The 13,700-nt window shown below is 42.3% G+C and overlaps 1 protein-coding gene across 10 annotated transcripts in view; it reads left to right on the top strand.

The window, feature by feature from the left end:
• NBEA (neurobeachin) overlaps positions 1-13,700 on the top strand; it is an 862,398-nt gene that overhangs the window by 125,181 nt on the left and 723,517 nt on the right. For all 10 annotated transcript variants that reach the window (XM_075061639.1, XM_075061640.1, XM_075061634.1 and 7 more), the window contains exons 3-4: positions 5,387-5,487; positions 5,738-5,833. In XM_075061639.1, the coding sequence (XP_074917740.1) occupies positions 5,387-5,487; positions 5,738-5,833 (197 nt within the window). The remainder of the gene's footprint in view (positions 1-5,386; positions 5,488-5,737; positions 5,834-13,700) is intronic.

Below are 13,700 nucleotides of genomic sequence, written 5' to 3'. Positions count from 1 at the left end.
GACACACCAGAGTTAGTTGCTTTGCTTCTACTTCTCCAGCTTCTGCAGATGTATCACTACCACCTCATGGTAAATGGTGGCATAGGATACTAACAAATAAAAAATGAATGAACATGGGCACCTAATATCAGATCATCACCAGGAGGCTATTGCCTAACAATAACGAATGCCCTAAGCTAGCCTGATGTATAGGGATCAAGGTTGACAGGAGGACTTCAGATAGTGCCAGATCTGCTTTGCTACGGTCATTCCTATCCACTTTTCCAAAATGGTGAGGTGAAAAATGTGGTGGCATAATAATTTTCTGTTTCCTAGCATTCAGTGAGGGTCTTTTGAACAAGGGCCAAACCATTTCTTAGTTCTAGGATGTTGATACAACTTTCTTCCAAAACAGTAACAATCTGCCAGTGGTGGGCCTAATATTCCAAGCTCTGGATATCCTTCTTGCAACTTATTAACTGTGGCTCTCTCTCTCTCAGTACTTCCTGAAATACTGTGATCAAAGGTGGTGTAAATCAAGTAGAAAAAGACTGCTGTCTGAACATGACACAATGTAGACAATTTACAGTAAGTCCCAGTCCATTCTCTATATACAAAGCGGATAGAAAATACTTCATTGTGGAGGAAAAAGCTGGCTTCATTTGAGTGGAGGTAATTCATATACATGAGGTTGCCATCTACTTAAACTATTCTATGTGCTGAGATTTTGAAGATGCTGTGGCAGAGGAAATAGTATCTTAATCTTCATGACAGCTTCTGTATAGGAACACACTTCTCTGCAATCAATTGCTTTGAAAAGTGGGATGACTGCCATTGGTATTTGTCTCCTTCCCAGAAACTTTCTGTCACTGGTCATCTAGATACCCTGACAATCTGAAGATTATACTACAGGAAGGGATGTTAAGCCATTTTATCAGTAGTTGAGGGCAAAAGATTACTATAATGACCAGATAGATGATTGGCGGATGGCCTTAACAGCTAAAAAGTGTTTTCCTTCAGAGAACTTTGAAAATTGAGTCCCTAAATTTTTGGCTAAGAACTAATGAAGCAAGTCTGCTGACCCAACTGTTTCTATGGATAGTATATTAGGAATAACAACAAAATCTGAATTGGTGTTTGCTAGCTTAACTTGTCATGCAAAGTACAATTTACAGTTGTTTTTCCTTCATTGAGACCCATTTCACCTCCAGGAGCTCAGTTGTTATGTTGCAGGTAGTTAGGCTGCTCAAAAGTTGCTTGAACTGAATTTTGAGCACTGAAACAGTTACTATTTTTAAGTGAAAGTTAAATTAAAGTCGCTTCCACCAAATAATGCTATAGAGGCAGCTGGGCTGCTAACAGAAATTGTTCCTGGAAATGTATCCATTTGAAAACAGTGGAAAACCTAATTGCCTTATTAAGTGAAAGTTAAACTTCATAGCCAGCTGAAAAAGCTTGGTTACTAAACTTAAGGAAGCACAAGGTAGTTCCTTCTGAAGTTGTGTTGCCAATGCCTTCCATGCAAATGAACTATGAAGGGAAATGCCATGTTATCTCTCTCGTCCAGATGCTATGCTCAATGTTATTTCAGAGACAACTGAGCTATGTTAAAGTTTTAAGCTGTTCCTTACATAACTGAATTAAGGTTCTTTCCTTGTGTTTATAGAGTAAATATAAAATATTAAGTACAGCTAGCATTGCCAATCCTCCAGGATTGCCCTGGAGTCTCCAGGAATTAAAAATTAATCTTTTGTTAAAGATTGTCATGTGATGAAACCTCCAGGAATATATTCAACCAAAATTGGCAATCCTAAGTACAATTGGACAAGTGTACTTGATGTGGCAGTTAGTGCAAGTAAAACCTGTTACATTAATTGTTTGAAATGCATTAAAATAAGGAGAAAAGGTTTCTCTCCTTCTCCCATAATTTCATTTTTATAGTCTTATTTACAAAACGAGACTATAGACACATGTTAAACCTGTGTGGTATTCTTATGAGTTAGCATCACATAAAATGACACGAACCTCAGAAAAGCCATGCTTTTTGACATTGCTGTTCCTATATGGTGAGTGGATTAGTATGGTTATACTAAGTATGGATTAAATCTTTTCAAACAAGACTTGTGATATGTAAGTACTAGGATTTATTAATAAAAAAGCAAGCAAGAAAAAAGTTTAAACTTCAATTATATCAAAAGAAGAAATGAATCTAATTTAATCTAACTCTTTGTAACTGGAGCATGTAGCAATACTAATAAAAGTGGCCCAAGAGTTTGCATTTTAAGATCATTCTTCTTTTGCTTATTACTTACAAAATCCTGGGCTTGAACCTTTCAGTGTTTTTTTGCTCAGTGTGTGTGTGATGTTGCTGTGTTTTTAAGTTTCAATAAAAACACCTCACCCCAGTTTGAGTAAAAAGGGAGCGGTGAAAAATAATTTTGCTGTTATAAAAAGCAGCTTTTTTGAAAAGCTCTAGATCAGCAGCAGTTTGAGCAGAAATGTGAAATTTGCCATGGAGTGTGTCCCGGGCTAGAACATGTATTTTGACGGTCCAGTGAAGATCTGTTTTAATTTTGTAATCATAAGGATTATTAAAAATATACCCTGCATGTGTGTAGTAACTTGAATGATAAATAATTTTAAAATTTGTCTGTTCTGTTGGCAGTGTGATAACATAAATATCGAAGATGAATGGAATTTTTGAGGGATCTTCTGCTCTCTACCAAATACATCCATATTACACAATTTATTTTTCTATTTAAAGGAAAAAACCCTCAAAGTACACACACATAATAATAATAAAAAGAAACAAACTTAGGAGAAGGTTAAGGTTGCAAAGTGAAGTACTCAAAAGTCAGGGCCAAAATTGACTTGCATTCTCAACTCTGCCCCTTTCTGCAAATTCAGCATGTTAACAGTCCTTAATTACCAGATCAAGTACTGTTGTTTCCTCAGGACTTCTGCTGCAATCAGGATGCAGGCTGGATGGTATGCAGTGAATGAGGCAGAAGATTGATAGGAAATGGATGTGGACTCCCATAAGATGAAGAGACCACAAGTCATCACTTAAAAATATTTGATTTTTGTTTTCCCTCAATAAGCATTTCACAAGCAGAAGCCCACCCACTCTTGCAGTATACATTTACAAAAACATTCTTAACTAATGAAGTGATTTATCCTACAGGATAAAGAGAGATCATTATTATTATTTCTTTATTTAAATATTTGGGAGGCGCTTGGACCCTATGGTGAAAGTGGCCATAAGTGCCTAGGTGGATTTTTTAAATTTATTTTTATCTTCACTGTTCAGTGAGTGAACTTGTGCATTATTAATATCCATCATGCAACCTGTGCACTAAATGAGGCCTCATTCACTACATGCTCCAATTTTCTCATTGAGAGCTATAATCTGCTCTTTCAGTGTACAAACTCAGAGCAAATCCATTGGCTTCAGTGGATTGCTCATAGCGCATACTGTGGGAATTACAAATGGAACTCACTTCAAAGTGATGCATGGATCTAGAGGACCGTATTCCTAATTACTATGCACCCATGTACCTACCATTCAGCCAGCATGCAGGAGGAGGGAGTGGTTCTGTAGAAAAAACAGTGTGATATCCTGTAATTAGGATACAGTCCTATAACTGTCTCCTGAAAACTTTCTAAGGGCTTTCCTTCAGAGTCCTGCATCATTTAGTATGCATATGTGCATCAAATAAGACAAAGCTTTTTAAAAAGGTACTTGTGTACACATGTCAGTGCTGTGAGAACATTAGGAAATCATTTTTAAAAAAATGCTTGAAGTACAATATATAAACTATTCTAACTCAGACAAATCAAATAGATATTCATTAGACCTGTGAAATCACACATCTCACCATTTCCCAGACTGATTTCAAGTTTCCACGCCTTCTGCTGATGTATAAGAGCAGTTTTAAACACAGACAAAATCACACTTCTAAAAAGTGTGAAGGGTTTTTTTTGCTGTCTACAAACTACTAGATCTAGATGACTAAAAAATGTTCACTCACATTTTCAGAAAAAATAAATCCTAGATACAAGATCTGAAAAATTTCAGCTCAGAAAGTGAAAGTTTGGTAGTTATGAGCAACTGAAAGGCTAGTTAGAGAGAATGTTTAGGGATCTTTTAGTTAAACTCATCCTATATCCTCCAGCTGTAATGCAAAATGTTCTGGTAAATTGAAGGGAAATATGGTGACTTTCCTTAGCAGCGGAAAAGTTATTTCCCAGGCAATTTTCTCACCCCCAAACCAGCCATGGAAACAGAGTAGGAGAGAGGTGTTCTTTGGAGATGAGGAGGAAGAGAAAAATTCTGAGTTTGGTTAGAACAAAATGTTGTGGAGAAGGAGATATCTGGCTGCTCTGAAACCCCTCAGGATTTAGAAGCATGTCTAAAATATTGGTGGATAAGGGCCCTAGTTTGCCTTTAATCTGTTTGGTCTGAATCCTCTGTACATTGGAAGCTGCTCCTTGAAATTGTAACAACCTTTTGTGTTTTCTCTCTCAGGGCTTCAGCTTATACTATCCTTCCTCCTGCTGTAATGTCATCTGAGGACACTAATGGCAATTCTTAGAAGTATTGGGCTTTGAGGGAAAGCAAAGGGAATATGGAAAGAATCAGGATTCCCCAAACTATCCAAAACCTTAAAATGAGCATCATTTTTTTTAAAAAGTCTAAAATCTATATTAATTTTGAATGCTCTCTCCTCTGAAAAGTGAATTTTTTTGTTCCTAGTATCTGTATAGGTTTCTTGGTTTTTGAAATGCTGTAATGGAGGATATGTTGTCTATTAATGATTCTATAGTAATTTTCGTCACTTGTAGTGATGGACTTCAGCGGAGCCTCTTCCCTCCCTCCATTGATTGGCATTGCATTGTGGTCAGATCTAAAGTTTTCATACTTGGGTACCAAATTAAAGAAGAATAAAGAGAAATTAAATTGCAAAATGATGTAGCAAACAGTTCAAATAACGTTGATGTGTACATCTCAGCTGATGCATGGTACAAGAAGAATGAGGAAACATCCTAAAATGTGCAATACAAAGGCAATAAATATTCAGCAATAGATTCCTAGCCTATAGTGATAAAACTGCAAACAGAAAAGATTGTTTTTGGGTACTTATTTACTGTTTTGTTAAAAACTGGTAATTCTAAAAATGTGCGAGTAATCGTATGTGTATTTTAAACATAAATGGTTTTTATGGAAAAGATGGACATTCTTTAATTCATATTTTATTATACAATATTTAAGGAGAGAAGTTGATTTTAATATTTGTGAATAAAGTTTACTTTTAATGAAATTGCCATTTTCAGCTTGTACTTGCAAATAATTTCTTTGACAAACAGTGTAATTCAGAGTTCAGAATAACTTTATTTTCCTTTGAAGATCTTCTAGTTGATATGTTGGGGGTTCTTGCCAGCTACAGCATCACTGTCAAGGAGTTGAAGCTTTTGTTCAGCATGCTTCGAGGCGAAAATGGAATCTGGGTAAGCTGTGGCCAGATAAAGTATTAAGTGTCAGTGCATTAGTGCCTGAGGTTAATGTAAATGGTCTCTAGAGGCATATGAAATTGATTTTTTTATGTTAATTGAATTACTGTTTTAAAAGTTTATTTTAAAAACAGTTTTAGAATTAATTTACTGGTTTGTTTGAAAACTATCCAGTGGCTAATATAGCTATAGAATACCATTATTAACTGGTTACATTGACATTTCTACAATTCTGTTGTTTTAACAGCCGAGACATGCAGTTAAACTATTGTCAGTCCTTAATCAGATGCCACAGAGACATGGTCCTGATACCTTTTTCAACTTCCCGGGCTGTAGTGCTGCAGTAAGTTTTTAACCAAAATGCTTCTGTTTCTGGGAACAATAAAACAACTTTCTTGCATGCATTACTTTATCGGGTTTGGATATCCTTCTTAATAAATAAAGAAATGAGGAAAACATTACTCAGTATAATTTTTCCAGAATAGACTAGGTCTTGGATGTTCGGGGAAGCTTGGCAGAATTGACATAATTCTTGCTTGCATATATATACCTGCCCCTGGAAATTTCCGCTACATGCATCCGACGAAGTGGGTGTTCACCCACGAAAACTCATGCTCCAAAACGTCTGTTAGTCTATAAGGTGCCACAGGACTTTGCTGCTTTTGACATAATACTGAGGTGATACCATACCCCAAGGTACTTAACGTCAAAAGTAAAAGGAGATTTTTTGCATGAGATGGATTAGGAGAGACGTATTGTGGGGCAACATTTTTTTTAAATAGAAAGTTTACCATAATAGTAAATGATTAAAACAAGAGGCTGATACTATATAATAAAGTGTGTATAGTGCGTGCTTGTAGACATGCATACACAATTATGATGGTGATAGCCCAGTTCTAAATTTCATCATGTGCCTTTAACTGCCTCACCTAAATAGTGTCCACTGAGACTACTGCTAATGTTTTTAAGAGCAAATTGTCAGGGAAATGCTAATTTCCCCCCTCTGCCCACCAATTGTGTACTATCCGTTTCCCACACTCTCCAGAATGCCTGAGTCTCATGCACCATCATGGCTTAAATTAGAAGCTGTATGTTGGTGGAAAGAGATGATTCGCAGTAACCAGCTGGAGCAGGCACTCAATTCTGATATCAAAATGTGATACTTTTATTCAAGAAAAGCAGCTTTAGGTCATTTATACAGCTATGGCTCTCTGAGATCTGTAAATTGGACTCATGGTAACTAAGGTACACACCTTTATAGTCTGAAGAATAGGAAAAACAATACCAGCAGTATTGTTTATAAACTCTTAACATACGTATGCTATATATGACACAGAAAAATTAAAGTATGTTGTGGTATAGAGTATAAAAGTTTGTCAACTCTTGTTTGAGATGACTAGCATACCTCATTTGTGGCTTTGAGAGTAATGTCCGAGCCAAATCTCTAATGATAAACACTTTATCTTGCTTCACACTGTCATGTATACATCATTCATTCATTGTGTGTGTTTGTACATATATTACATATTATATATTGTATATATAAAATACTGTATATGTAATATTACCCACAAAAATACATTAAAAGAAAATCAGCAAGCTTGTAAAGTCAATCACTCAAAAATTAAGAAATGCCAGAATTAAGGTAGCCTATGCAACCTTAATTTGGCCCCCTTGTGTATATGCCTTAGGGTTACAGTCTCTAATTAGATGATCATATACTATTTTTTCACAAGAACCCCGACTCATTCAATGCACACAATGGGTGGTACTCAATAAATGAGCAGCTATTCAATATTTTGTTGTATCCTCATTCAGTGTGTCCTAGGCCTTATTATTAACCTGCTCTAAATACAGAAAGTATTAACTTGTTCATGTGTCTATGGTGCTGACCACTATGGTATTTTAGTGGTTCACAAATATTATTTTCAGAAAACCTGTGTGAAGTGAGGTGGGTATTATCCTGATTTTACAGATGAAGAGGTGAGAGAGAGATGAAGTTCAGAAATATCCATTGATTTTGGGTGTCCAGTTTGAGATGCCTAAGAACTGATATTTCAGTTGCTCAGCATTATATAATCCTTTATATGTTCAAACCATATTTCACACTGACTTTAATTGCAGCTATGAGAGCTCAGCACTTGTGAGGCTTCAAGATCTCAAGCTATGCACCCAGAAAATGAGGATGACAACACAAGTGATCATCACTAAAAAGTTTAATTTAACTGACTTGCTTAGCATCACCCAGGAACTGTGTAGCAGAGGCAGGGATAGAATCCAGTTTACCAGGGCAGCATTCATCCATCTTTCCCAGTCGTAAGACATCCTTTCTCATTTTGCAAACCCTTACCTCAGACACAACACACATTCCAATTTCTGCAACAGATGAAGGAGCAATCCTGTGCACAGCTGCCTCCTTCACTGTGGAACCCTGATTTGTCCCCTGCGTAGATCCAGCCTGCTTACTCAATGAGCGGATTTTTTAAAAAGCAAATCGAAAACAAACACAAATTTCCTCAAATGGAATGATATTGACACAAACATTGTTCATGATCAGGGTTAGAACCAGGGGTGGGATGCTTGAAATCACCAAGTGAAAAGCCTCAATTTAAATAATAGATTTTAGTCAACTTTTCCATTTGTAACTCAGTTTTAATGGCTATAACTAAATAGAGTCTTTACACTAGGTTTGGTACGTCTTTTTGTTTAGGAGGGTACAGCGCTATAACTATAAGATTTTATTTAAGCAATGAGAGAACTTAATATTTTTACTTTCTTATGAATTGTACTCTTTTAGTATTTTAGAAAATGAGTCATATGATGAATGATATTGATTATTTACTACATAATTAACTTTTTGCTCTTGATTTGTATCAAGCTCCTTTAGGGTGTTAACTGAAATTTAATTAAACACACAAAACAGCATATAAACTTTATTTTTCTTAACTGGAAAAAGCCCTTAATATACAGTACATGACCCATTGTGCCATATTTATAAAGCTTGACCTCAAAACTTAGTTGTTTTTCTTCTGTTTCTTTATACAGAAAAGCATCCTTTAACTCTCTTGACAGAGACTCAGTCATGGAGTCAACATATTTATTTTGTATTTAAATGTTGTAAGAGATTACAATAAGGTCTTAATGCATTTTATATTAAATTTAGATTTGATGTTTAAACAGGTTTATGTTTAAAAAGAAAAATATAATTTAAATAATCCAAAAAATAATTGAAATTTTTTTTAAATTTTATCCACTCTGTTAGAACCTTTAGATCCACAGCACAGTCATTTGCCACTTGAGCTAATAGAATAACTGATAGCAGTAGTAGGCTATTGTCCTGCATGTGAACCAGCACTAGAGGGAACACACGTCTTTGTCAGTGGGTTTTTCTCTGTGTTTATATATATAAAACACACACACACTCTTGATGCATTTTGAATAATATTTGGAATGAGGCCAAAGGAGGATAAAAGAATAGTAAGTATGAATAATTATGGGGAAAATTAGGAAAGATTTTATATATATCTTGTATATGTAAATAAAAATGAGGATATTTCCTAATATATAAAAATAAAAGGATGAGATTAAAAAACACCTTGAAAAAATGTAATACCAAAATTAAAATCTTTGTTCTGCATGTATCATATTGTTTTATTTAGGGACAATGTGGACTTAAGTAAGAGAGTCAATGGGCATACTTAAGAGAATAAGACCAATGCATGGGAGTATTTGGAGGACCACTCACTCAGGTTGTAAACTCTTCAGGACACATACTTGTCTTGTTATGTAAATGTAAAACACATAGCCTTTACTCCCAATTTGCCAAAGCTCAAAGGTGGGACAAAATGTGTGACAGACTCCAAAATTAGATACACAAAAATTATTCATATGGAGAACCTATAAATGGTGTGGGATTTATTCTTTTGGTGCTGCTAATCTTTTTCTGATGGAAAAAGGCTAGTTCTTCGAGTGATGGTCCCTGTTTTCGACTGCGTTTATGCATGCGCACCATAGTGCCCTGAGATAGAGAATTGGAAAGTAGCATCCACTGGTCTGCGCAGGTGCACTGGCTCACCTGAGGGGCTAAATGGATGGGCGGCCTGACCGCTTCTCCAGTTCCTTTTCACTGCCACATGGTCTGGGTCAGAATCTTTAGTGTCTACAGCTTCAACTTCGTCTACAAAATAAAAATCTAGTTTGTAAATAGCTTTAATAGTTTTTAATCTCTAAAATGAGAAGTGTCCGAGGGGACACCCCTCTCCACCCACTCCGTTCGGGTACCAGACCATGCCCAGGACTCTGGGCTTCAAACTCTGTGCTTCTTGCCCTAATCCTTCTCAATCAACAACAATCACTAGAGCTGCCTGTACTCCCTTGGGAAAGCTCTTGTTGTGGCAAGGTGCAGTATCAGCCAATTGTTGGCCAGCCATACCTGAGAAAGGTAGTGTCTTGGTCTCTGCAAATACCTCATGGAGAAGGCCACGAGACCTCAACTGAACCCAGGCCAGAGAAAATCCCCACCCCCGCTGCATTGGCCTGATTCATCAAGGAGTGTACGTCTTGCTGCAAAGACCAGCTCTGGTGTGGGAGAATCTACCCCCACAGACACCATGGCGGGAAGCTAGGAAACACTCTCAAAGCATGACATTGAGGAAGAATTAAAGTCCACTTCAAAGAAGTTGGACTCAGCTGTAAGCAAGCCTTCCAGCTCAGCCCATGAGGACTTAGTACATCCTAAGTCACAGTGGCACGACAAGAAAGTCCAGTACCAAAACATGTTCTCTTGGTACATCATCCTTGGCTGCTTCCAAACTCCAGGATGCATCAGCACTGACTAAGTCAGATCACCGCCAACTTCAGATACCACCTTTCTCACTGGCTCTGATGGGTTAGACAAGGAGAACCCCTCTCACACCAGGGTGATCTGAATCTGAATCTGAATCTGTTCCAGCTCTACAGGATATTTTAGCTCTCTCAGATCTGGAATCCCCTCCTTCATCAGGCCCCTCCATTTCTGGGGAGACAATATCACCACCAAGAGAATCAAACTCTGGAAGGAGCTTATCACCCCCGCCCCCCCCATACACAGAATATACCTCCCCTCCAATGGCATTGAGAGTACCACCACTGGAACTGGAATTGACCTTCTCCTCACTGGGAGATTTTGAATCATTGGATGAACCGATCTTTCCTTACCCTACGTATTCTCCACCATTCAGAAGACCCACACACATTTTGGACCAACCTCCGCTGCCTTTAACTCAGAGCTGCAGGTACCCCACGCTATGGGGGCTCCTGCAACCACCTATTTATTGATCCCTCTTATTGGCCATATTGAAGGCTTTGGAACCAGTAACTCCTGCAGAATTGATCCACTCTAAGGGGATGCTCAAGTCTGCCCCTGGATCTGACAGAGGAAGAGGAACATTATGCTTCAGATCCGGTGGTTACACTGGAACCAGCAGGACTGCCATTGACATCCCTGGACAAAATGGTGACATCCACATCCCCTCCCCTATGACTTTAGGCAGTCCCAGAACCTTCTCCACAGAGTTGCTGGATAGCTGCAGGTTCTTCTTCGAGTGCTTGCTCATATCCATTCCAGTTAGGTGTGCGTGTGCCGCGTGCACGTTCGTCGGAGAAACTTTTACCCTAGCAACACTCGGTGAGGCGGCAGGTCGCCCCCTGGAGTGGCGCCAGTATGGCGCCTAATATATACCCCTGCCGGCCCTACCGCTCCTCAGTGCCTTCTTACCGCCCATGTCGGTCGTTGGAACAGTGGAGCGCAGCTTAGCTGATCTCCACCTCCCTAGCGATTCGCTCGTGCTTTAGCTTTTTAGTGTACATAGTTTTTCTCTAGTTCTTTATTAATTACTGTTAGTATAGTTGTAGTTAGTGTATATAGTTTAAGAGGATCGGGGGTTCGCCCCTTCTCCTCCCCCGGCACCGGGGCCCATGCCCGGTTCACCGGGCTTCAAGCCCTGTGCGACCTGCCGTCGGCCGATGCCCACAGGAGACCCGCACGACTCCTGTTTAAAGTGCCTCAGCGAGGGCCATCTGTCGGACAAGTGCCGTATTTGTAAGGCGTTCAAGCCCCGGACCAGAAAGAGCGGGACTCTCGCCTAAAACAACTTTTGATGGAGGCAGCTCTAACTCCTCCATCCTCGGCACCGTCTCCGGCACCGGGAACAAGTGCTTCGTCTGTTCCTGCACCAGCGAAGACGCCTCGGCACCTCCCGTCACCAGCCCAGTCCTCCAGCCGGCGCCGCTCACTCTCCCCCCGAGGAGCAAGAAACACAAGGCTCCTGCGGTACCTTCAGCCACACCGCAGTTAGAGCGCAGCTCCAGGTCGGACCGCCCGGCACCGCCAACTGCCGCGGCACCGCCTGCTCCTGCACCGTTGATTCCGGCCTCTCAGGAGCCGTCGAGTCCGGTGCCGACCAGCTCCCCGGCCCACGCTGTGGTAGAGCTTCATTACCGTCCACGCCGGAGACCTTCTTCCACTGCGCGGGACCTCATCGCTCTTACAGAGCCTGAGCTGCCTCAACCCCCGGCACCGCCGGTGCGGGTCATTCAGTCGCTGGGCAAACCTGCCATGGTGCGACCATTGTCCCGGGCACCAAGGAGCTCCGCCGATCTCGTTCGGATCCCGTGAACGTTCCCGGCTCCGGCACTGATCGCGATCCCAGGCACCGCTCACGATCCCGACGCCGCTCGCAGTCCCGGCACCATTCTCCATCCCGGTGCCGGTCACACTCGCGGCACCGGACGAGGTCCCGGTCCCCGTCGTACCGTCGGCACTGCTCCAGATCCCAGCACCGCCGAACCTCTCGTAGCCGATCCAGGCATGTCGATGTTCGGCACCGGTCGACCTCCCGGCACCGCGCTGGTCGTAGGTCCCGGTCCCGCTCTCCACACCTCCACGGCTCCCGGTACCGTTCGCCGGCACTGCACAGGGACAGCTACTATGGACGCAAAGATCTGGTCCAGTCTGCTTCAGCTCCCCCGTGGCCATCCCGTCACACGTCCGCCTCCTCCGTACGCGGACAGCGCCTCCTATGGGGGATCGGACACTCAGGCCCATCAGGACCAGGGGCCACCGCAGTGGTCCTTTTGGACACCCTGGGCCTACCACCAAGCCCAGGGTGAACCACGGGCCCATCACGCTCGGTCATTCTGAACACCGGGCACCTGAGGCCACACTCAGTAGACCACCCCCCCCGCTGATACGGAGAAGTGGGTGCTATACAGGCTCCAGAACAACACGATGTTCCGGAGGCGGAGGCCACCAGGATGAAGCATCTCGGTCCAGGACCCGCTCGTCCCACCCCCCCCACGCCGGCCCCCACACGTCGTGCTCTAACCGTCTCTCCGGCTACCCGTCTGCTCTCTGCGTGCTGGCACCGGCGGAAGTAGCCCCGCAAGAGGCTGCATGCCATCCCCGCACCGGCAGTTTGAACGCACCAGCTTATGTTCAGCCGTGCTGTCTATGTGTCGGGCTGTTGGGGTATGATAGGCGGGCCAGTGGTCCGTTGATGTGTGCGGTGGATCGGTTGTGGTCAATTCTGAACCGCCGAGCAACTCCCAGTGACCCTCTGATACGGAGACCTGCTACGGGACATGCTATCACTGGCTCAGACACGGTGTCGAGGCGGAGGTCCCACCAGGCATGCAGCCTCGGTCCCAAGGACCGCTCCCCGTCCTAGGTTGTCGTCTCAATCTTCCCTGGACGAGGTGTAGCGGCACATCTCATCGGGGCTCCCCGCATCTGTGGGCGCACAGGATCTTTTGCGGGCGCGTAGCCCAATATCAGCCTCACTGCCTGGAAGTCCTGGGTGGAAGAACCCCAGTGCATCCAGCCATCCTCTCAGCGGCACCCGCCTCCAGGGTGGCCTCCGTTCATGACGAACTCCCTCCCGTGCCGAGCGAAACATCTGGCTCTCCGGCGTCATCCACCGCACGCAGGGAGTGAAGATCATGGGTCGCCTTCCAGGGTTCGACTACCTGTTGTGCCAGCCTTGCTCGTTGGTGGTACGTCAGTCACGAGCGAACGGCCGCACCCCACGCCCCGCGCCCACAGTCGGGGGCCCGCATGAACTTGTTGGGCGCAGATTTCTCTGCTGGAGGGCTTCAGCTCCTGGTGTGGCGCACGCCACCACGGCCCTTTACGACCGATATCTAATCCATCCACCACCTGGAGGGGTCGGCAC

Source organism: Chelonoidis abingdonii, chromosome 1, assembly GCF_003597395.2.
Source record: "Chelonoidis abingdonii isolate Lonesome George chromosome 1, CheloAbing_2.0, whole genome shotgun sequence".
In the NCBI taxonomy this organism is placed as follows: Eukaryota; Metazoa; Chordata; order Testudines; family Testudinidae; genus Chelonoidis; species Chelonoidis abingdonii.
The sequence above is the reverse complement of the archived record's forward strand: the minus strand, read 5'-3'. Positions and strand labels throughout refer to the sequence as shown.